At 40.1% G+C, this 22,488-nt stretch overlaps 2 protein-coding genes and 1 non-coding gene across 9 annotated transcripts in view; all 3 read right to left on the reverse strand.

Annotated features, from left to right (window-relative positions):
- Nucleotides 1-430, reverse strand: part of CHUK (component of inhibitor of nuclear factor kappa B kinase complex) — a 41,898-nt gene extending 41,468 nt beyond the window's left edge. For all 4 annotated transcript variants that reach the window (XR_007145309.1, XM_047825101.1, XM_047825100.1 and 1 more), the window contains exon 1: nt 271-430. Coding sequence is in view for 3 of the 4 variants with exons in the window: in XM_047825100.1 (XP_047681056.1) it covers nt 271-375 (105 nt within the window). In the remaining variant the exon portion in view is untranslated. The remainder of the gene's footprint in view (nt 1-270) is intronic.
- Nucleotides 431-2,794: 2,364 nt separating this feature from the next.
- CWF19L1 (CWF19 like cell cycle control factor 1) overlaps nt 2,795-22,488 on the reverse strand; it is a 32,681-nt gene continuing 12,987 nt past the window's right edge. For all 4 annotated transcript variants that reach the window (XM_047825105.1, XM_047825102.1, XM_047825103.1 and 1 more), the window contains 8 exons: nt 17,303-17,387; nt 15,565-15,705; nt 12,582-12,696; nt 11,740-11,819; nt 7,841-8,050; nt 6,880-6,999; nt 6,355-6,452; nt 2,795-3,228 (listed from right to left, as the gene is read on the reverse strand). In XM_047825105.1, the coding sequence (XP_047681061.1) occupies nt 3,084-3,228; nt 6,355-6,452; nt 6,880-6,999; nt 7,841-8,050; nt 11,740-11,819; nt 12,582-12,696; nt 15,565-15,705; nt 17,303-17,387 (994 nt within the window). In that variant the 3' untranslated portion in view covers nt 2,795-3,083. The remainder of the gene's footprint in view (nt 3,229-6,354; nt 6,453-6,879; nt 7,000-7,840; nt 8,051-11,739; nt 11,820-12,581; nt 12,697-15,564; nt 15,706-17,302; nt 17,388-22,488) is intronic.
- Nucleotides 7,201-7,348, reverse strand: LOC125148541 (small nucleolar RNA SNORA12). Its single transcript, XR_007145619.1, has one exon. It is a non-coding gene; the product is annotated as a small nucleolar RNA SNORA12 (small nucleolar RNA).

The raw sequence follows: 22,488 nt of genomic DNA on the forward strand, positions 1-22,488 counted from the left end.
CCGGTAAACAATTTCTCACATCTTGACATCCATACCAAAAGTTCCCCCTCAGAGCTCTATCTCACACACACTGACCCGGGACCTCAGATACAACCTCGGACTCAGTCACCAGACTCGCAAGCACAGTATCACACACTCACTCACACAGGCTCACCGGACCACAGAGCTGTCCAAAGGCTCACCGACAATCCCTCATGTACTGAGTGTCACTGTGTTCCAAAGACGCTCTGACAAACACCCACCGCCGCTCCCTCTCGCGCCCCACCTCACCCGATGCTGGTACAGGCAGACATTCCCGAAGCCGCCGGTGCCCAGCCGCTCGCGCATCTCCCAGGGCCCGCCCGCACCCGGCCGCAGCCCTGGGGGCCGCTCCATGGGGCGGGAGGGCAAGCGACCTCAGGTTCCGCCGCTGTTCCGAGGCCGGTTCCGGGCCGCCGAGGCTCGCGCGTCTCTCTTCTCGCGAGAAGTATGCGTCACTTCCGGTAACGGCCACAGGAAAAGCTCTACCCCGGCTTCTCCCGGAGGCGGGCCAGCTAGCAACCAGAGAGGGAGTGTGGGAGGTCGGCTTCAGTCCGTTAAGCCCTCTGGGCATTTTCCTGGCTGAGAGAACCCACTTGTTATTCGAGTCTTCAAAACCATAAGCTGTCCAATCCTTTCAAGTCATTTTCTAAATTTCACATCGTCTCCACCCCGTGTACATTTTACCTTTCTTCAAACCTCTGCCATCTATCCTCCAACCACCACCCGCTGAACTGGCGTTGGCAAAAACCACCAATGATTCAAATGTTGCGGAATCCGAAAAACTAGAAAGAATCCTGCACTAGTAGGCCCACTGATGCATTAAGTTTTATAGTCCTTTTATTTTGTAATGACTGATCATCTGCCATAGACAAGTCAGGCTCAGCTCTTTGTACACCTGTTCCAGGAAATCACTAAAGACAAGGATGTGACGCTGTTGTGGAGTAAAGAATGTAACTCCTGATTTTGGGAGCTTTCCCCTAAATTCCTCACAGCACTTGCAGTCAAGCAGTCTTCCATTTATGGGTTTGCCAGCGCGGTAGCTGCTCATTGCGGGATTGTTTTTGATGTGTGATGCAGGGCTTCAGAGGCAAGCTTCAGGAATGCTGCTGGTGCAACAAGAAGTGCTTCCCAGTGGTGGATAGCTGTAGCATAGAAGAACCAGCTTTCCATCTTCACTGAGTCGGTCATATGCCTCAGCCTCACAGAACTTGGGGATCTAGTCGGTCACTCCAAGTATAACAATCAGGGTGGAGTCCAGTTCTCTGCAGAGAACTGTTATCAGTTGCGTTAGGTGGTCATTTGAACCCCTTTGAGATCATGTGCGCTTGGACCATGGTTTGCACAGCCCCACGTGTGATCTCAGTACTTAAACTCCAATTAACATTTTGTGACCCATAATTGTGTCACAACAGATGTCAGTCATATCCTGAGATGCATAAAGGTGGATACAGCATGTACACCACACCAATGTTGCTGGCTGCTCTGAAAGCATTGAATTGGCTTCTGGCAGAGTACATGCGTCTACTGATTCAGAATCCCTGAATAGTGCAACCCGAATGTCAAGCACTGCATGGCACAAACCATGTCATGCTGTTTACGTGTGGTGGCAGATTCTGGGGGCCCACATGTACTTAGTTGCCATGGAGCTGGAGTATCAGATGTGGAAGTGATGGCAAATGGTACTGCACAGATAATTGTAGTACCAATTGCCCCTAACAGTGTAAAGCCCTTTGTCTGCTAGGTGTACTGCAAGCTGGCATGGGAGTGTGTCTGATCTCCACTGGTGGGGCCGAATTCTTGGAACACTCGCTTGGAAAAGCTAGGGAGGGATGCTGAGGACCTGAGGATACTGATGAGCAGCTGACCCTAAAGTAGCCATATTTGCAGGAACCAGGTTGTTTCTCATAGTTCACTCTTTGAACATCCCCATTCTCAGGGATGCTGCATAGCTTGTTTTTAAATCCTGGGATGGTTAGCATCAGGCTTCATGATCTTCCAACTCTGAGAGTCTGTTTTTTCATGTGTAAAATGGAGGTAACAATACTTACCTCAGAGACATTTTCTGAGGATTAACACTGTCTGGGCCATAAATGTCCCAATATAAAGGAACAATTATCTTTCTTTTGGCTTCCAAGATATAGCATTCCCCTGTGATCTTTCCCTCTCTCTTCTCCATGTACTTGTGGATCACTCTATTTCCAAGGACCCCTTAAACATGGATATGTTTTAGGAGTCGTCTTCATCTTAGGACTGTATTCACCCTTATTTTCATCATTGTCATCATTTCAGCTACGGCCTATACCCTGATGATCCCCAAGCACTATCACCAACCCAGGTCTCCATGCATTTAGATCTGCCTGACAACACACTACGACTCAACACATCCAAAGAAGCAGAACTTCTTAAAATCTGTCCCTTCTCTTCCCAATTAGACTGTAAACTCTGGGATAACAGGGACCATGTTGGGACATGACCACACTCCTGGAGCCTAGAAAAATGCCTGGCACATAGGAGTTCAGTATTTGCTAAAGGGCTGAAAGAGCTCTTTTATATCAATAAGATGAATGTTTTAAGACAAAAATGGCAAAGGCTTTGGGTCCTTCTTCACCCTTGACTGTTCAGGGAGAAGCCACCTGTTAGATCCCGGAATAACAGCTGGCCTAAAGCCCCAGACCATATTACACACACACACACACACACACACACACACACACACACATACACACCTTCATCTCAGTGGTATAGGTAATATGAACATAAGATGATTCCCATCATGGAAAAGCATTTGGATTTTATTTGATAGTTTAAATGGTTTTGAAAATGCTGATTAACACAAGCTATACTTTGAGCAGGAAGACAGACATGCTTATTTTAACACAGGATTTTCATCCTAGAAATATTTTCAAAAAAATATTCAATCTTAGGCCTCTTGCTGCAGGTAGGTTCCATGGGAATGCACAAAAAAGAGGCAGAGAAACAGTCCCCATGGGAGACTGTAAGTTCTTTTAAAAACAGGCTACTACTACTTCCTGTCAAGTTCATAAAGTGCCTTTTCCCTTTGCTTAGTCATCCAGAGTAAAGTCAAAAGGCTCAAAGTCTTTCCGGAAGCGGCGAGCCAGCATCTCCTCCTCTTCCTTGCTGACCTGACATTGCCTCCAGTCAGACTTGTCAGGAATATTAAGGATGGCTTCGCTGGCCAGTACCTCCCTGCAGAAATAAGTAAAAATGGACAGTATTAGCCAGAAGCCCTCCTCTCTCTATTTCTCTCCAGCTAGAGAGCTCCTCAGCATTATCCAAAGAAGGTATGCAAATTCTTCTTTGTTCAGACCATTTTCTCTTGCCCTGAGCGCCATCCCTGCTATTCTATCAAAATAATATTCATTTTAAGTGACCAGCTCAGGTCCTACCTCCTTCCTAAACCTTCAAACCCTATTGATTTCTCTCTCTCTTCAACAATTTGGAACTACATTATTCGTACTTAGAGTAGCAATACTGACACAGTACAAAGAAGACAGGCCCTGGTGTCAGAAACATCAGAGGCTTAATTCCATTCCTAGCTCAACCACTTGCTGTCTCTGACTTGAATGGATAACTTCATTGCTGAGTCTTGATTTCCTCACCTATGAAATGCACAATAGAGTTTTGTGAGGTATGGAGATAACACAATCCAGGCACCAAACAAGTTATGAATATATCTTGTCTTAAACTCTAGTTCTGTCATCCCAATTAGAACATGAGTTTGCTGAGGGCATGGTGCAGATCAGGCCTAGTATCCTATCTCACTGACTTTCTGCCTCTCCTAGAGGACTCAGGCATACATAGGCACAACAGCACAGGCTCAACGTCAACAACAACTTATCTTGGCTCTCAAGGCTAAGGAATAACTACATACTAACACATACACTCACATATAGGCTACCTTCTAATTGTCACTGCTCTACATTTTTATTTATTTTTACTCATTTTGATATATTAGAAATAACTCTATCTGGGGCACCTGGCTAGTCTAGTTCAGTCGGTAGAGTGTATGATACTTGGTCTCAGGGTTGTGAGTTTGAGCCCCACACTGGATGTAGAGATTACTTAAAATAATAAAATCTTTTTTTAAAAAACGTAATTCAGTAGATATGATTTTTTAAATTGTTTATTTATTTTTGAGAGGGAGAGAGAGTGTGAGTGTGGAAGAGGCAGAGAGAGGGGGAGACAGGATCCAAAGCGGACTCTGTGCCGATAGCAGAGAGCCTGACAGAGGGCTCGAACTCATGAACCATGAGATCATGACCTGCGCTGAAATCAAGAATCGGATGCTTAATCAACTGGGTCACCCAGGTGCCCCCCCGCCCAACAAATAAAATCTTTAGGGGCATCTGAGTGGCTTAGTCAAGTGTCCACCTTTGGCTCAGGACAGCCAAAATAAATCACGAGTTTTCTAAAAGTTACAGGATCTGTGCTCAAGTTCTAGTCCCCGGGCAAGCTTGAACCTACTTTTCACCTATAAAATGAAGACAGAACCACCTCTCTTATACAGTGGGGAGAAAAATGTCTTTTCAAGTACTTTGTTAACTATAAAATGCTATATAACTGTATACTGGTATTTTGAAAAATAGTCAATGTTGAAAATACAACAAACTAACATGAGCACAAAATCACTCAGAGAATCTCTCTTGCAGGCTTACGTGCCAGTGTGTATCTGCAATTATGTGCCTATGGCATCAGTGTCCACATCTGCATCTGTTGCTAAGGCAACAACAAAAGATAATGTCACATGTTTGAAGTCCCTAATCATACCTACTCTCACTTATCAGTATCTTTTTGAAAATGTAGATAACTGTATTTCCTGGACTTACCCAATGGTAGCAGTCTCTTGGAGGCTTCCCAAGTTAGTCCAAGAAGGGTTCAAAGTTGACTCAAAGCTCAATTCTTTTTTTTTTTTTTTTTAATTTTTTTTCAACGTTTTTTATTTATTTTTGGGACAGAGAGAGACAGAGCATGAACGGGGGAGGGGCAGAGAGAGGGAGACACAGAATCGGAAACAGGCTCCAGGCTCCGAGCCATCAGCCCAGAGCCTGACGCGGGGCTCGAACTCACGGACCGCGAGATTGTGACCTGGCTGAAGTCGGACGCTTAACCGACTGCGCCACCCAGGCGCCCCACAATTCTTTTTTTTTTTTTTTTTTTTAAGAGAGAGAGAGTGGTGGAGGAGCAGAGGGAGAGAGCCTCAAGCAGGTTCCGCACCCAGCAAAGAACCCTACACAGGGCTCGATCTCATGACCATGAGATCATGTCTTGGGCCCAAATCAACAGTCAGACATTTAACCAACTGAGCCACGCAGGCACCCTAAAGCTCAGTTTGAACTAGGGAAGGAAACAACTACACATCAGACAACAGCATCACATAACCTGTTCTGCACATCTTTTTGCTTCTCCATACTCTATCTTCACATTTTTTGCTCTCCATACTCTATTGTTTCTAGCCAGCAACTTCCTGTCTTTTGTCAGCCTAGTTGATGCCACTCCCTACATGGTTTCACAGTCATGTTCTGTCTGATATGAGGAACATAAATGAAGCCTCATCTAGGCCTTAGGACACTACAGAATAAGGAGGTTAAAATCTCATGTTTAGGAGATCAACGTACCTGGGTTCGAACCTACCATATGTGCTCAGGGGCAAGCTACCTAATCCCTCTAGAGCCATATTGTCCACTTACAGGAATCACTAGCCAGATATAGCAATTTAAATTTTAATCCTAATTAAAATCAAGTTAAAAATTTAGTTCCTCAGTAGCCACATGTGGCTAGTGATTACTGTATAGGACAGTACAGATATAAAGCATTTCCATCATGGCAAGCTCTACGGATACAGCTCTAGAGCCTCATTTTCCATTTTGGTAAAGTGGGATGACAGTACCTATCTTACAGAATTGGGAAGATTAAATGAGGAAATGCGTGTAAAGCTCTTGACACAGTACATATGCTCAATTAATGGTAGCACTTCAGTCCTTTGGGCTAGAAGGCCCACACCCCGACATTTGCCCTCTAAATCTCTCAGGCTCAGTGTCAACCTTTTCTTAAAGCCTTTCACAAAATAGAAATAACTCTCCCTTTTCTGAATTTCTAAAGTTCACTGTTCCTCAGAACTTTGTTACGGTACTTTTCACATTCTGCACTACATTACTGCCATGTAAGCAAATATGTGACTTGCCCTAAGACAAGGTTCCTTGGGGCAAGGATTGTTTCCTATTTGGCTTTTTATTCAACTGTCTATGCAGCCCACTAATCTGTTCATAATAGACCTCGGGAAAATACATTTAAAATAAGGAAAAGTATACAAACCTTCCAAACTGCAAAGGAAAATTCTTTTTAATTCTATGGAAAAGCTTCTCTCCTGTGTCAAGTTCAACATAAAAATATGCTGCTCCTGGCTGTGCAATCTAGAGTGAACAGAGCTGTATGAGTACATATCATAGTACTTTAAAAATGTGAAACCTAGCTCGTCTCTTTTAAGCTTTAATTTGGCAACAAATTCAGTCCAGAAGTCCAAGAAAAAGAATGTGAACAGTACAGACCCCAAGGTACTTAGTGGAACAGAGTTTTGCAAAGATATTACAAAGATCCTCCCAGTGGAACTTCGAAGTTCCTGTCTTAGGAAAGATCTAATTTTTTGCTCTTCCCAGGAATGACTAAGGCATTGCTTTAATGCCATCCTCATCACCAGTCTAATCAGCATCCCATGCCCTAGGTCCAAACTGTCTACCTGCCTATTGAACATTTGTGGAATGCCTTGATAGTACCTCAGGCTCGACATATCAGAAACCACATTTTTACTACTCCCGGAACGTCCTTCCTCTCCTGTTTTACCTGCTTGATGTCAGAGTGTTCTGGGATTTCCAACAGTTCTATCTGTTGTTGCTCTGCCTGGGTAACGAAGGCATCTTTAATGTCATCAGTAGTGCAGCGGCTGAGTGGCACAGGAATGACCTGAGGTGGGGGGGGTGAGGCGGGTAGATAGGAGAAACTCTTTGTACAGGTCCCAGAGAAGAAGTGCCTCCTGCACAGTCCCCGAGAAGTAGCAAATCCATCACAGGGGTGGACAAATACCCCTCAGCAGAGATTTTCCTCAAGCCAGCCAGGCTGGTGTCAGCCTGTCTGTAAGGACTTAAACTTATGAGATAGCTTGCCACATGTGGGAGCCAATCCCTGATGCAGGAAAGGCTAGAGAGAGATCTCTCTGTCATCAAGCCCTTGCCAGCTCCTATATAATATATGTGGCAGCGTCAGGCCCATTTGAAAATTTAACAAATGTGCCAGAAAGAAAACCACCACAACCACAAACGAATTATCCATAAACAGTCTCCAAATTTCTGAGCTGATAGCCCCATCAAAGCTCTGGGACTATTTCTCACCTTTAAGACTTCACTTATGCTGGGCCTCACACAAATACCTAGTCTGTTCCAACTCTACCTAACAAGGCCCAAATGTTTCTTGAAGTCTTCCTCAACTATCCCTTCCTTTTCTAAACAAAGCACTTACTAACTGTGTTGGCCCACTCATACGGACCATGCACTTCCCTGTGGAATCTCTGGATTTATTACCAGAGACTCTTTAACCTTTTAAATGAACACTATTCAAATATTAATATGAAAATTTGTAGTAGGTATTTTCAATATTAAACATTTAAATATTAAAATTTTAAGTATTTCATTTCAGATTGGAATCCTGTATTTAAATATTCAATAATAAATAATAGATGTCATTTAAATATTTGTCAATATCATGTCTTCATAGGGTCCTTCCAAGTTCCTGGGTGGAGACCACCTACCTGTAGCTGGAGGTGATGGCTCTTATAATTTCTCTCAAACAGAACACACCGTTTCCCTCGACTCTTAAAGAACCGCCTCAGTGTCACCTTGTACTTCTCCACCTCTTCCACCACCTCAGCTGAAAGCTCCACCACTGACTGGTAGTGCCCAATGGGTAGGATGAGGACGTGGTCATCAGATAAGCCTCCTTTGGCCAGGGCAAGGTAGCACTAAAGAGAAAGCACACAGAATCAAGATACCAATGCCACAGGTATGATTCTTCAGGGAGAAAAGCCTATACAAAGAGTGAGCACGAGGGTGTAGAAAAAGTGTTGAGAGGCTATTAACAGAAACTCTCTGACATTAAAAACCTGCTTTTAGAAGTTATAACAAGAACCTGGTGACGAAGATGATTAGATGTAACAAATCTCTATCCAGCTATCAAATGAACTGGGAGCAAATGAATGGCACACAAATGGGCTTTTGGCTTCAAAACCCCCAAAACTTAAAGGAGACCAGAACAACAAATAGTCGGCTTCCCAGGCTCCAAACTGGAAAACAATTTTTCAGTTATTATGGCCTTCAACCACAGAAAGACACCACTTGATTTCAAAATGACCACTTTCCCTATGCTAACATCGAATCCCACACCCCACTCCTAAATACACCCTCTGGGCTCACAAAAAAGGCTAAGATGTCATGATTAGCATCCAGTGTCCCTACAGCCTTAAGCTGCTGCCTAACCTCTACAAAATTAAAGCAAACATATAACCTAATGGGGTGGAAGGAAGAAGCAGAAACCTCAAACTCGGACATATCCAAAGAGGTAGAAAACCATGGTTCCCAACAGTGGATGTCAGCAGCTAAACAGCAACTAAAACTATCTCTGTCAAAACCAAACATGCAAGACTTCTCCACACTTAGACACTCTCTGAAAGGAAAACATTATGAGTAGAGAAATGGCCAGTGAATATCAATGCGGGTGAATGTACTAGAGCTTTAGAAAAAGCAATCTGACATTTCCTTTTAGTGCTGTGAGTTCAAAGTTAAGACTGAAGGAAGGAGTAATTTATTATTAACACTGAGAAAATCTAATAGAACGGCAGAAGAGGTATCAGAAACAAACTAAAGCATGATCATCCTTGATTTACTTGGCATAGAGGACCAAGCACATCTACAAACTTAATCTTCCAGATGACTAAGAGTCATTGAAACTTCATTCAGTGCTCATTTTCTTCATTTTTACAACTATTTTTGATTGTATGCTTTAAAAGGTGACTCTTGAAGCCTGAGTCTTCAAGCCTTTTCTTTATGTCAAAGGGTCACTACCATAAACATCAGTTTTCATATTGTTAACAACCAGGTTTCTAGTCCAGACTAAAAAGCACCCCTCGCCCCAATGCAGTACCTCCCAGGTCTTGTGAACAATTTCATATTTGCCCAATCTCCTCCTCCTCTCAATTTCTCTCCTTTCGTTCTGTACTTGAATTATCTCTAAAAATGTGTAAATAAGACCTGAATAAATGTTTCTCCCGTAAGTAAAATACATCAATTATTTTGGACTCTTAGCAGTGCTTCCCTCATTTTACTAGTTTGTGGTCATGGGCCATTAGCACAGTTCCATGTATATCCCTTGAGGAAGGCATAGCAAAGACAGAGAAAGCCAAGACAAAAATGTAGTGAGAGGAGATCAAGAGGAATGGTTGCAGGGAGGAGATTCTAAATCCTCTGCCAGATACCCAAAGGTCCCAGAGGTTCCCAAGAAGTTTCTACTAGACAAAGAGCAATGTAAGAGCAATGAAGTGCAGACTTGAATACTGGGCAGGCTCTAGGCTAAAATTTTCATATGGCCTCCTACTTGGGGTGCTGGGCTGGGCCACAAATAAGACCTGAGATATTTTTTGCCTCTCCAGCTTCAGGCCTAGATGAAAAGGAAAAAGGTTTCCTTGATCATCCCCTATGCACATACCCTAGGCTAGATAACCCTGGGCAATTAAAAGGTGAATGGAAAGGAAAGATCAATTTTCCCTGAGGCCTACAGCAGCCCTGAGCTAAGTCACCTATTCCAAATCTCTCTTCCCCTGTGTGCCATTTTGAACTATTGAAGCTTCCCAAACAGAAGGCAGTCCAAAGCCTGCCTACCTTACAAGTTGTATGGGCGAGAAGAATGGCATGAACTAATCCAAAGAGGAAAACAAGGGCCAAGAGAGATAATCCATAAAGGGCATTCCTGTAAAACCAAAAACTTTTCAAGTTTGCCTTTCTTCCCACTGAAGAGTTCATCCACAGACTCCATGACCCAATTAGGTCACAGGCCTTGACCCCATTAGGGCTCCCCCTAGAGACAGGGGAGTGTGCCGCTAATCGAGACAAAAATTTAAACGTAGAAGACTGGGACTCTTCAGTCTGAAACTATAAAGGCAGACAGAGATGTGACTAAAGAAGTAAAGAATGACGAAATCGAGACTCTGGTCAGTCTGTAGGAGGCCACGATAAAGGGCCCACAGATAGGATAAGTTGAGGAAATGGTCACCCTCAGAAACCAAAATTAGAATAAATCAATGAAAAAGAGATGAAAGTCTCTATTTTGCAGAAGCACTACACACTAAGAAATGGTCTGTAAATATTGCCATCAAAGGCCACAAGAAACAGCCAATTCCTGTTTCCGGTGACTAGGGTGTAACTGTAACCCTAAGAACTAAGCTTTCTTCATTCTAAGTGAATGAAGAAGAACGATAAGGGTCTACACAGATCCCAGGAAAATGGGTCAAGACCAGTATTATTCAACATCTAAACAAGTCCTGCCCAAGGAAAAGTATCTGGGGAAGTCTCAGATAGGACCACTTTACAGTAAGACACACATAATTCATCAGAGTTTCCATAGCCTGAATAAAATCATCCTCAAGATCATCCAGTTATTTGATTCAGTGCTTACCAAGCAACCCTGTAATTATTATCCTGGGTTCCCAGTTACCCACACTAACAATGTGGATATGGGTATTCTTCTCTTAGGAAGCTATATCCTCTATTACAAGGCAAAACTGAGAATTTATCACTAGTCTTTTATGTAATTATTTAGTATGAATCAGTAAGAAAGTCAAGAAGTATACGAAACCATCGCCCTAGGAGATACCTATTTGTCAGAAAGGGAGGTAGGGAGGGGGCAATCTTGTGAAACTGGCACTACAAAACCACAGGAGAATTACTATAATCAAAAACACATACAATAACTAATATTGGAAATGTGGAAAAACAGGAACCCTCATACATACATACACATACACCGCTGGTGGGGATATAAGATGTTACAGCCATTTTGCAAAATAGTTCAGCAGTTTCATAAAAAATTAAACATAAATTTACCAGCAATTCCATTCCTAGTTATCTATCCAAAAGAAATGAAAATATACGTCCAAAGGTACGCATGCGAATGTTCATAGCAGCATTATTCCTAATAGCTATAAAGTGGAAACAACCCCAAGCCCATCAACTGATAAATATATAGAATGGAACACTATTTGACAATAAAAAGGAATGAAGTACTGATACATGCTACAACATGGATAAGCCTCAAGAATATCTGCTGAACATAAAGAGCCAGACACAAAGACCACATATTGTATGATTCCATTTATATGAAGTGTCCAGAAAAGGCAAACCTATGGAGACAGAAAGTAGATTAGTGGTTGCCTGGGGCTGAGGATAGGAATGGGGGATTAACTGTAAACGGGCATGAGTGAAGGACATATTCTAAAACTGTGTTATATGATGGTTGCACAACTTGGTAAGCTTACTAAAAATTGGTGAATTATTAAAGTGGGTAAATTTTATGATATATAAATTTTAACTTTATTAAGTTAATAAAAAACAAACAAATAAGGATGTCCTTCTCTGTAAAAGGTCCGAGGAAGTAACTCACATGTGTGCCAATGTTGACCACCAAGTGCTTTTCCACTTCAGGGCTGGCAAGGCAAAACCAGCAAGGTCCTGGAGGCTGAGCTTCATATGGAAGAAAGCACATGTTACTATGGTGCAAGCACTCCAACATTTAATCACCCTGTAGAACTCAGCCTTGTCTGACCTCTATACCTTGCAAAGATTCATATACAGCACTGCCATAAAGAGCTGGTCCTGCTGTGCTTCTACTGTGACCCCCGCGATCCCAGCACTTTTATCAATGAAACTAACCTGTATTTATTAGAAAAGCTCTGAATTTGCAATCAATTCACAGGTGGATAACCACAAGTGGATGACCACATACTGACCAAAGTAGCATTTAACTGGCAACAGGCTGCAATGACAGACCACTGAACTGGATGTCAGGAGTCCCAATTCTAGCCCCAACTATGCCACTGTCTCGCCACATGACTCTGGGTAATAAGTTTACTCCAACAAGGTCAGCTTCTTCAACTTTGAAACAAGGGGTGGAGAAAGAGGGTATCAATGAAATAACCTTAAATTCCTTTTTTGCCAGTTTGATTATTCTATTATTTTATGAACCTCGTGGGTTTTGTAGGCTCTTTACCTCATACGTTTTATAGACATCCAGGGAAGGGAAGGAACTTTCCCCATAGTTCTTTCAAGAACAGCTCAGACATTCTCAAAATCAGGCCATCTTAGTAGTATTTTATTTTTGGTCTTAATGACCCATTGTACAGTTTTCCTCTGCCAGAAGAAGCTCTCTTAGCAATGCCATGTCCCACACAAGATCTGAAATAAGTCACTGCTCACACAGGAGACTTCAGGAACCAAGATACTTACGAGGTTTGCGAGGTTGCTTTGGGTGAGGAGAAGACTTGCTATCTCTGCCTGTAGATGAACGCTTCCTTCCCTGCTTTTCATTTAAATCAAAGAAAAACTGACAGGCTGATTCTTCCTGAAATGGCCAAAGGCAGAAGAGTAAATGTTATTAAACTAATCTTTAGACAAGGAGTCAACCATTCACATACAAGGGAACATTCTTGCCATGTCATATCTATCTTGCCTCCTCGCCCTTTCTACCTACTCTAGATAAGAAAAATATCTTCCTAATCCTGATGCCTGGACTCTCAGTCATACTTCTCAACACATACCCAAAATAGCACCAAATCCATCTTTTTGTAAAAGCAAGGTAAAATGCAAGTTATAGAGCAATTCTTGCCTAAAACAGAGCAATACAAAGCCCTCCAAATGCCTTTTCCTCTCTCTTAGTAGTGCATTGGTGTAGCCCTACAATCTCACAGGTCAATCAAGTCAAACTGAGCTTTAATTAAAAAGATGAGGAGGCTGTCAAAGAGGTGAAAAATCTACACACTGAAAACTATAGAAAGCTTATGAAAGAAGTTGAAGACACAAAAAAATGGAAAAAGATTCCATGCTCCTGGATAGGAAGAACAAATATTGTTCAAAGGTCAATACTACCCAAAGCAATCTACATATTCAAAGCAATCCCTATCAAAATAACACCAGCATTCTTCACAGAGCTAGAACAAACAACCCTAAAATTTGTATGGAACCAGAAAAGATCCCGAATAGCCAAAGCAATCTTGAAAAAGAAAACCAAACCAGGAGGCATCGCAATCCCGGACTTCAAGCTGTATTACAAAGCTGTAATCATCAAGACAGTATGATACTGGCAAAACAACAGATACTCAGATCAACGGAACAGAACAGAGTATCCAGAAATGGACCCACAAACGTACAGCCAACTAATTTTGACAAAGCAGGAAAGAATATCCAATGGAATAAAGACTGTCTCTTCAGCAAGTGGTGCTGGGAAAACTGGACAGCAACATGCAGAAAAATGATCCTCGACCCCTTTCTTACACTATACACAAAAATAAACTCAAAGTGGATGAAAGGCCTAAATGTAAGACAGGAAGCCATCAAAATCCTCGAGGAGAAAGCAGGCAAAAATCTCTTTGACCTTGGCTGCAGCAACTTCTTACTCAACACGTCTCTGGAGGCAAGGGAAACAAAAGCAGATATGAGCTATTGGGACGTCATCAAAATAAAAAGCTTCTGCACAGCAAAGGAAACAATCAGCAAAACTAAAAGGCAACCAACGGAATGGGAGAAGATATTTGCAAACAACATATCAGATAAAGAGTCAGTATCCAAAATCTATAAAACTTATCAAACTCAACACACAAAAAACAAATAATATAGTGAAGAAATGGGCAAAAGACATGACTAGACACTTCTCCAAAGAAGACATCCAGGTAGCCAACTGACATATGAAAAAATGCTCAACATCACTCATCATCAGGGAAACACAAATCAAAACCACCATGAGATAACCCCTTACACCTGTCAAAATGGCTAACATTAACAACTCAGGCAACAAGAGATGTTGGTGAGGATGCAGAGAAAGAGATCTCTTTTGCACTGCTGGTGAGAGTGCAAACTGGTGCAGTCACTCTGGAAAACAAATGGAAGTTCCTCAAAAGAAATTAAAAATAGAACTACCCTACGACCCAGCAATTACCCTACTAGGTATTTATTCAAGGGATACAGGTGTGCTAGTTTGAAGGGGCAAATGCACCCCAATGTTTATAGCAGCACTATCAACAACAGCCAAAGTATGGAAAGAGCCAAAATGTCCATCAATGGATGAATAGGTAAAGAAGACGTGGTATAGATACACAATAGAATATTACTCGGCAATCAAAAAGAATGAAATCTTGCCATTTGCAACTACGTGGAAGGAACTAGAGGGTATTATGCTAAGTGAAATTAGTCAGAGAAAGACAAATATATGATTTCACTCATATGAGGACTTTAAGATACAAAACAGATGAACATAAGGGAAGGGAAGCAAAAATAATATAAAACCAGGAAGGGGGACAAAAACAGAAGAGACTCATAAATATGGAGAACAAACAGAGGGTTACTGGAGGGGTTGTGGGAGGGCGATGGGCTAAATGGGTAAGGGGCATTAAGGAATCGGAATTATTGTTGCACTATATGCTAACTAACTTGGATGTAAATTTAAAAAAACAAATTAAATAAAAATTTAAAAAAAGAAGATGAGGAGGTTGTTCAAAAAGAAAAAGGTCTGGGACGCCTGGGTGGCTCAGTCGGTTGAGCATCTGGCTTCAGGTCAGGTCATGATCTCACATTTCATGGGTTCGAGCCCCATGTCAGACTCTGCTGACAGCTCAGAGCCTGGAGTCTGCTTCGGATTCTGTGCCTCCTTCTCTCTCTCTGCCCCTCCCCTGCTTACACGCTCTGTCTCTCAGAAGTAAATAAATGTTTAAAAAAAAAAAAAAGAAAAGAAAAAGGTCTAAGAAAGTGGACAATGCATACTAGTCAGGGAACTTGACACTCCTTGCTTTAATGCGGGAAAAATTAATTTCAGAAAAGTCTGCTATTAGGAAATTTCTTCAGAGTGAGTCCTATTTACCAGCTAGCACTTGTTATAAAATCACAAATTACATTGCTTCCAAGCTGTTGGATCCTTGCCTGAAAAGTTAAAGTCTCAACTTTGACAAAGAAAGACTCAACATTTGCAATGCTAACACCCGAGCCAAGTTTAGACAAGGACGTAAAATATGAAACTGTTAACCCCAAGCTACAATAAAAAACACTGCACTTACGTGAAATCTACTAAGCCTTTCTAAACACCATCATAATTTCCCAAGGAAAAAAAAAGATTTAGATTCTAGGGATTAAACTGGTCTTATGAGCTAAACTATAACCAGGAAAAGCACGTATGTAATAGGCAGTCCTGCCCGGAAAATACCACCTCTCAATCAGAACATACCTCTGGGGCAGGAATTGGCTTTCCCATGGATGCTTCCTTCCCAGATCTTCTGTAAGGGTTTTCAGTAACATCAGGAGGCTGTTTTACCAGTTCTGCTGCATCCATTAGTTTCATGGGAACAATACTGAATGCATAAAGATACTGTGGAGGAAAAAACAAACAAACATAAGATTAGGGAAAATAACATTTATCCAAATGTAACCAACCTAATTTATTCACAGAAGCTTCAGAAACTGAGTAAAAGTAAAAGAACAGCAACTGGCCTGTTTATGGCTCAGAGAATACACAATAAATCAAATGTCAATTTAGTGATCTCTGTAGAAGCTAACCAAGGGCTGATGAAGAAACAAATCAAAGCCCTAGTCGTTACAAAAATCAGCTTTTACACAAAACTACAAGGCTCAGGTGGGACTTGTTCCATAACCCTTGCAGACACTCTGCTTCTGTCTCTGATTCCTTTATCTTTGTGTACTTTTTGTTAACAGAATTGTGGCACTGCCATTCTTTTTTCCTGATGAAAATTAAATTAGACACCTTGATGTTTTCCTCTGATATTATACAATTTCTGCTGCATATGCTGATGGGTTTTCTTAGGGACTAATAGCAAAGAAGTAAATATTCATACAGGTATCTAGACACTCACGCTAATGGCACAGATACTGAAATCTTTAGATGAGACAGGAATAGATATTTAACCTCAGCACTGCCCATGGAAATGCAACTAATTAACAATGACACACCATCTTTCATCCATCACATTGGTAAAAGTGTTAATAAAAATCTGACACTACTCCGTGAGTATACTGTTGGTGAGGGTATAAACTGGAACAAAATTTTGAGATGAATTTAATAATGTTTGCCAAATTTAAAAATGTCCCTACTTTTTGACTATAGTCAAAAGACTTTGAATTGCTTAGGGCCGAGGCTAACGTGGCCCTGAGAATAAAGCAATAGTAAAATATCGCTATCATAAAAATAGTGAAAATACTGTGAGTGCTACAATAAAAAAAAAAAATCACAAATCTAAACTTACTAAGAACACGTTGGGCTTAAAAGTTTAAGAAACTACGGGAAAAAAAATATGTCCTTGCTTATCTTTTCTGTGCATGTGGTTTATGACACGTTACAGAATAATCTTCACATTATTTATCTGGCTATTCTTCCCTTGCCTGATTGTTCTGATTTTAGCTGTCTCAATCTACAATATCCTGCTTTTGACCCTAGAGAATCAGAAATGCTCACAGGGAAGTGAGAAAAATAACATACTTTTCTGGTATATTCTCTTTCATTCACCTGCACTGTTTTCCAGTACAAAGATAGATTCCAGGTATCACTAAGATTTGCCAAAGCCAAGGAGCGGTTAGGTAAATCCTATAAAGCCTTCTATTATTTCTGCTAAATGAAGTTGCTAAAAGAAACAAAGCAAGAGTACCATCTGAGGGCAAACTCATGAATACTTACAAAGACAACTACATGGATATGGGAAGAAAGGAACTTCATTCATTTGAAATTTTGCCTTTGTTCCACCGGGCCTATTTTCCCAAACCCTTCTCTAAAATCTCCTACAAAGGACCCAAGGAAACCTGACTTTTTATTATCACATCTTTAGAAAGGAGTCACTAAAGTGCTGGAACCTTGCAATTGGGGAGAAGAAAGATCTGAATGCTAAACTGGCAAGAAAAACATTTATCAGGCAGACAATGAATATTAACCTACCATCAAATACTCAAATCTTTACCTTTTTCTTTTCGGGATTTCCAACACTTGCCAAAGCTATGAACCTGGTGGCATGCTGTGCGGTTTCCTGCAGAACGATGTGGTTTCTATAATATATTTGACAGATAACAGATTAGCAACAAACTTTACTTCTGACTTACAGTTATGAAATATGTACACTCCATAGGACCACAAGAGAGCACAGATTGTAAGTCTATCACCACCAATAACATAATCTCAGAGGTTACCTATAAATCTAGTAAGATACTCACCCCTACTTCACAGGGCTATTGTTAGAAAAAAAATGAGATCATATATCTGAAAAGCACAGAAACTCCAATATTTGGTTTTAAAAGAGTTGTAAGATTGGCAAAATGTTGATAATTGCTTAAATTGGGTAATGGGTATAGGAGGGTTCATTATACTATTTTTTTAGTATAATAAAAGTCTATAATAATAAAAACAGGATGAAATGAGTTTTAAGAAGAAAAATATGCTTCAATAGTAATTTATAGTATGATTTCATTTTTCTAGAAAAAATACAAAAATACAGGAGTGTCTATACTTTACAGAAAAAAAAAGTAACTGAATACACCAAAACACTTCTTCGAGCTTTTCTATGTTTTACAAGTATCCTACATTAAGCAACTTTTAAAATTAAAAGAAAAATGTTATGGGTTATATACATTTTTTATTTTTAGCAAGCTGACCATTACATACAGATAGCAACCCTTAGAGCTCTTTCCTTATGCTACCGAAATTTCCTGAATCATCACAAAATATAATTGTATTTAAAAAATCTAGCATAGTACCATTTTTTATAAGCAAATACACAAATATATGTTTTATATTCACATCACTGGAAAGGAAATAAGCCAAAACACAGTTTGTCTGCTATAACCTGTTTCTTTAAAGAAAGGAAGTACATTCATAACTGGTATAAGGTGAAAGTCATGCTGCTTCATATGCAACTTTTTCCAACTTTTAAAATGACTGAAACAAGTTTAGCCACAATGAAATAGAAGCTTTAATAATACATCAAGACATTAAGGAAAAACAGCTGAATGTCCTGCACAAGTGTCTTTCTTTAGAGCAAGCAGTGACTAGGCAGTGGCCTCAAGAACTGCTAGTACTTCCCACTGTTAGACTATCCAGGTGTGGTAGGCAAAACAATAGCCGCCCAAAGATGTCCACGTCCTAATCCCTATAACCTGTGAGTGGTAGCTTACATGGCAAAGAAGAGCTAAGGTGATAGATGGAATCAATCAGTTGCTAATCAACTAACCTTAAGATAGGGAGATGATTCTGAACTACCTCGGCAAACCCTACATAATCACAAGGCTCCTTAAAAGTGGAAAAGGAGCTATGTGGATCCTGAGAAACTTAACAGGAGAAACTCCCATGGGGGAGGGGAAGGGGAAAAAAAAAAAAAAAAGAGATTAGAGTGGGAGACAGCCAAAGCATAAGAGACTCTTAAAAACTGAGAACAAACTGAGGGCTGATGGGGGGTGCGAAGGAGGGGAGGGTGGGTGATGGGTATTGAGGAGGGTACCTGTTGGGATGAGCACTGGGTGTTGTATGGAAACCAATTTGACAATAAATTAAAAAAAAAAAAAAAAAAGTGGAAGAGGAGGGGCGCCTGAGTGGCTCAGTTGGTTGAGCTTCCGACTTTGCTCAGGTCATGATCTCGCGTTTGTGGGTTTGAGCCCCGTGTCGGGCTTTGTGCTGACAGCTCAGAGCCTGGAGCCTGCTTCAGATTCTGTGTCTCCCTCTCTCTGCCCCTCCCCTGCTCACGCTCTGTCTCTCTCTCTCTCAATAATAAATAAACATTAAAAAATTTAAAAAAAAAAAAGTGGAAGAGGAAAACACAGGCCTACCTCAAGAAGCAAGAAAAATCTCAAATACACAACCTAAACTTACAACTAAAGGAGCTAGAAAAAGAAGAACAAACAAAACCCCAAACCAGTAGAAGAAAGGGAATAACAAAAATTAGAGAAGAAATAAACAAAATAGAAACTAAAAAACCAGTGAAACAGGGGCGCCTGGGTGGCGTAGTCGGTTAAGCGTCCGACTTCAGCCGGGTCACGATCTCGCGGTCCGTGAGTTCGAGCCCCGCATCAGGCTCTGGGCTGATGGCTCAGAGCCTGGAGCCTGTTTCCGATTCTGTGTCTCCCTCTCTCTCTGCCCCTCGCCCGTTCATGCTCTGTCTCTCTCTGTCCCAAAAATAAATAAACGTTGAAAAAAAAAAAATTAAAAAAAAAACCAAAAAACAGTGAAACAGATCAATGAAACCAGGAGCTGGTTCTTTGAAAAGATCAAAAAAATTGATAAACCTTTAGCCAGACTCATCAAAAAAAAAAAAAAGGACTCAAATAAACAAGATCAAAAATGAAAGAAGAAAAATAACAACCAACACCACAGAAATACAAAGGATTATAAGAGAATATTATGAAAAATTATATACCAACAAACTGGATAACCAAAAAAATGCATAAATTCCTAGAAACATATAGCCTCCCAAAACTGAATCAAGAAGAAATAGAAAATTTGAATAGATTGATTACCAGCAATGAAATTGAATCAATAATCAAAAAACTCCCAACAAACGAAACATCCAGGACCAGATGGCTTCACAGATGAATTCTATCAAACATTAAAGAAGAGTTAATACCTATTCTTGTCAAACTATTTCAAAAAAAAGGTTCCAAATTCATTCTACGAGGCCAGCATTACCCTGATACCAAAACCAGATATAGATACTACAAAAAAAGAAAACTACAGGGCAATACCTCTGATGAACACAGATGCAAAATTTCTCAACAAAATTACCAGCAAATCGAATCCAACAACACATTAAAAAATAATTCACCATTATCAAGTGGGATTTATTCCTCCCATGCAAGGACGGTTCAAAATTTGCAAATCAATCAGTGTGATACATCGTATCAACAAGAGAAAAGACAAAAACCACTGGATCACTTCAATGGATGCAGAAAAAGCATTTGACAAAGTACAACATCCATTCATGATAAAAAAAAAAAAAAACCCTCAATAATAAAGTAGCGTTAGAGGAAACATACCTCAACATAATAAAAGTCATATATCAAAAACCCACAGCAAGCATCATACTCAATGGGGAAAACTGACAGCTTTTACCCTAAGGTCAGGAACATGAGAGGGATGTCCATTCTCGCCACTTTTATTCAACATAGAACTGGAAGTGCTAGCCACAGCAATCAGACTACCAAAAAGAAATAAAAGGCATCCAAATAGGAAAGGAAGAAGTAAAACTTTCACTATGGCAGATGACATGATACTATATATAGAAAACCCTAAAGACTCCACGAAAAAACTACTAGAACTGATAAATGAATTCAGTAAAGTCACAGGATATTACATCAATATACAGAAATCTGTTGCATTTCTATACACTAATAATGAAGTAGAAATTAAGAAAGAAAAATTAAGAAAAAAATCCCATTTATAACTGCACCAATTATAAAATACCTAAGAATAAAGTTAACCAAGGAGGTGAAAGACCGGTACTCTGAAAACTATAAAACACTGATCAAAGAAATTGAAGACAACACAAACAAATGGAAAGATATTCCATGCTCATGGATTCGGAGGACAAATACTATTAGAATGTCCCTACTACCAAAAGCAATCTACAGATTTAATGTAATCCCAATCAAATACCAACAGTATTTTTCACAGAACTAGAATAAAAATCCTAAAATTGGTATGGAACCACAACTGACCCCGAACAGCCAAAGCATTCTTGAAAAAAAAGAAGAAAAATGGAGGTATCACAATCCCAGATTTCAAAATATACTATAAAACTGTATTAATCAAAACAGGATGGTACTGGCACAAAAACAGACACACAGATCAACAGAACAGAATAGGGAGCCCAGAAACAAACCCACGATTATATATTCAATCAATTAATTTTTGACAAACGGTATTGGGAAAAGTGGACAGCCATATGCAAAAAGAATGAAGCTGGACCATGTCCTTACACCATACACAAAAATAAACTCACAATGGATTACAGACATAAACATGAGACCTGAAACGATACAAATCATAGAAGAGAACATAGGCAGTCATTTCTCTGACACTGGCTATAGCAACATTTTTCTAGGTATGTCTCCTAAGGCAAAGGAAACAAAAGCAAACAAACTATTGGGACTACATCAAAATACAAAGCTTCTGCACAGCAAAGGAAACAATCAACAAAACAAAAAGACAACCTACTAAATGGGAGAAGATATTTGCAAATGACTTATCTGATAAAATATATAAAAAGGTTACACAACTCAACACCAAAAACACAATCCAATTTAAAACAGACATTTCTCCGTATGAACAGACATTTCTCCAAAGAAGACGTACAGATGGCCAACAGACACATGTAAAGATGCTCAACATCACTCATCATCAGGGAAAGGCAAATCAAAACCACAACGAGTTCTTTATACCTGTCATACGAGTACCTTATACCTGTCAGAATGGCTAAAATCAAAAACACAAGAAAAAAGCATTGGCAAGGATGTAGAGAAAAAGGAATCCTCATGCACTGCTGGTGGGAATGCAAGCTGGTGCAGCCACTGTGGAAAACAGTATAACAGTTCCTCAAAAAATGTGAAGTCGATTTATTACATGATCTAGTAATTCCCCTAATGGATATTTACCCAAAGAATACAAAAATACTAATTCAAAAAGATATATGCACTTCTTCGTTTATTGTAGCATTACTGACAATAGCCAAAATATGGAAGCAACCCAGTGTCCATTGATTAATTAATGAATAAAGAAGATGTGGTATATATATACAATGGAATATCACTCAACCATTAAAAAAATGAAATCTTGCCATTTGCAACAACATGGATGGAGCTAGAGTGTATTATGCTAATTGAATAAGCCAGAGAAGACAATACCAAATGATTTCACCCATGTTGCAATTTAGGAAACAAAACAAACGAACAAAGAAAAAAAAAAGAGAGACAAAAAACCAGACTCTTAAATACAGAGAACTGATAGTTACAAAGAAGTAGGTGGGGAGATGGGTAAAACAGGTGAAGGGGATTAAGAGTACACTTATTGCAATGAGCACTGAATAATGTATAGAGATGCTGAATCCTATTGTACACTGAAACTAACATAACACTGTATGTTAATTACGCTAGGATTTTTTACAAA

Source organism: Prionailurus viverrinus, chromosome D2, assembly GCF_022837055.1.
Source record: "Prionailurus viverrinus isolate Anna chromosome D2, UM_Priviv_1.0, whole genome shotgun sequence".
NCBI classification, from domain to species: Eukaryota; Metazoa; Chordata; class Mammalia; order Carnivora; family Felidae; genus Prionailurus; species Prionailurus viverrinus.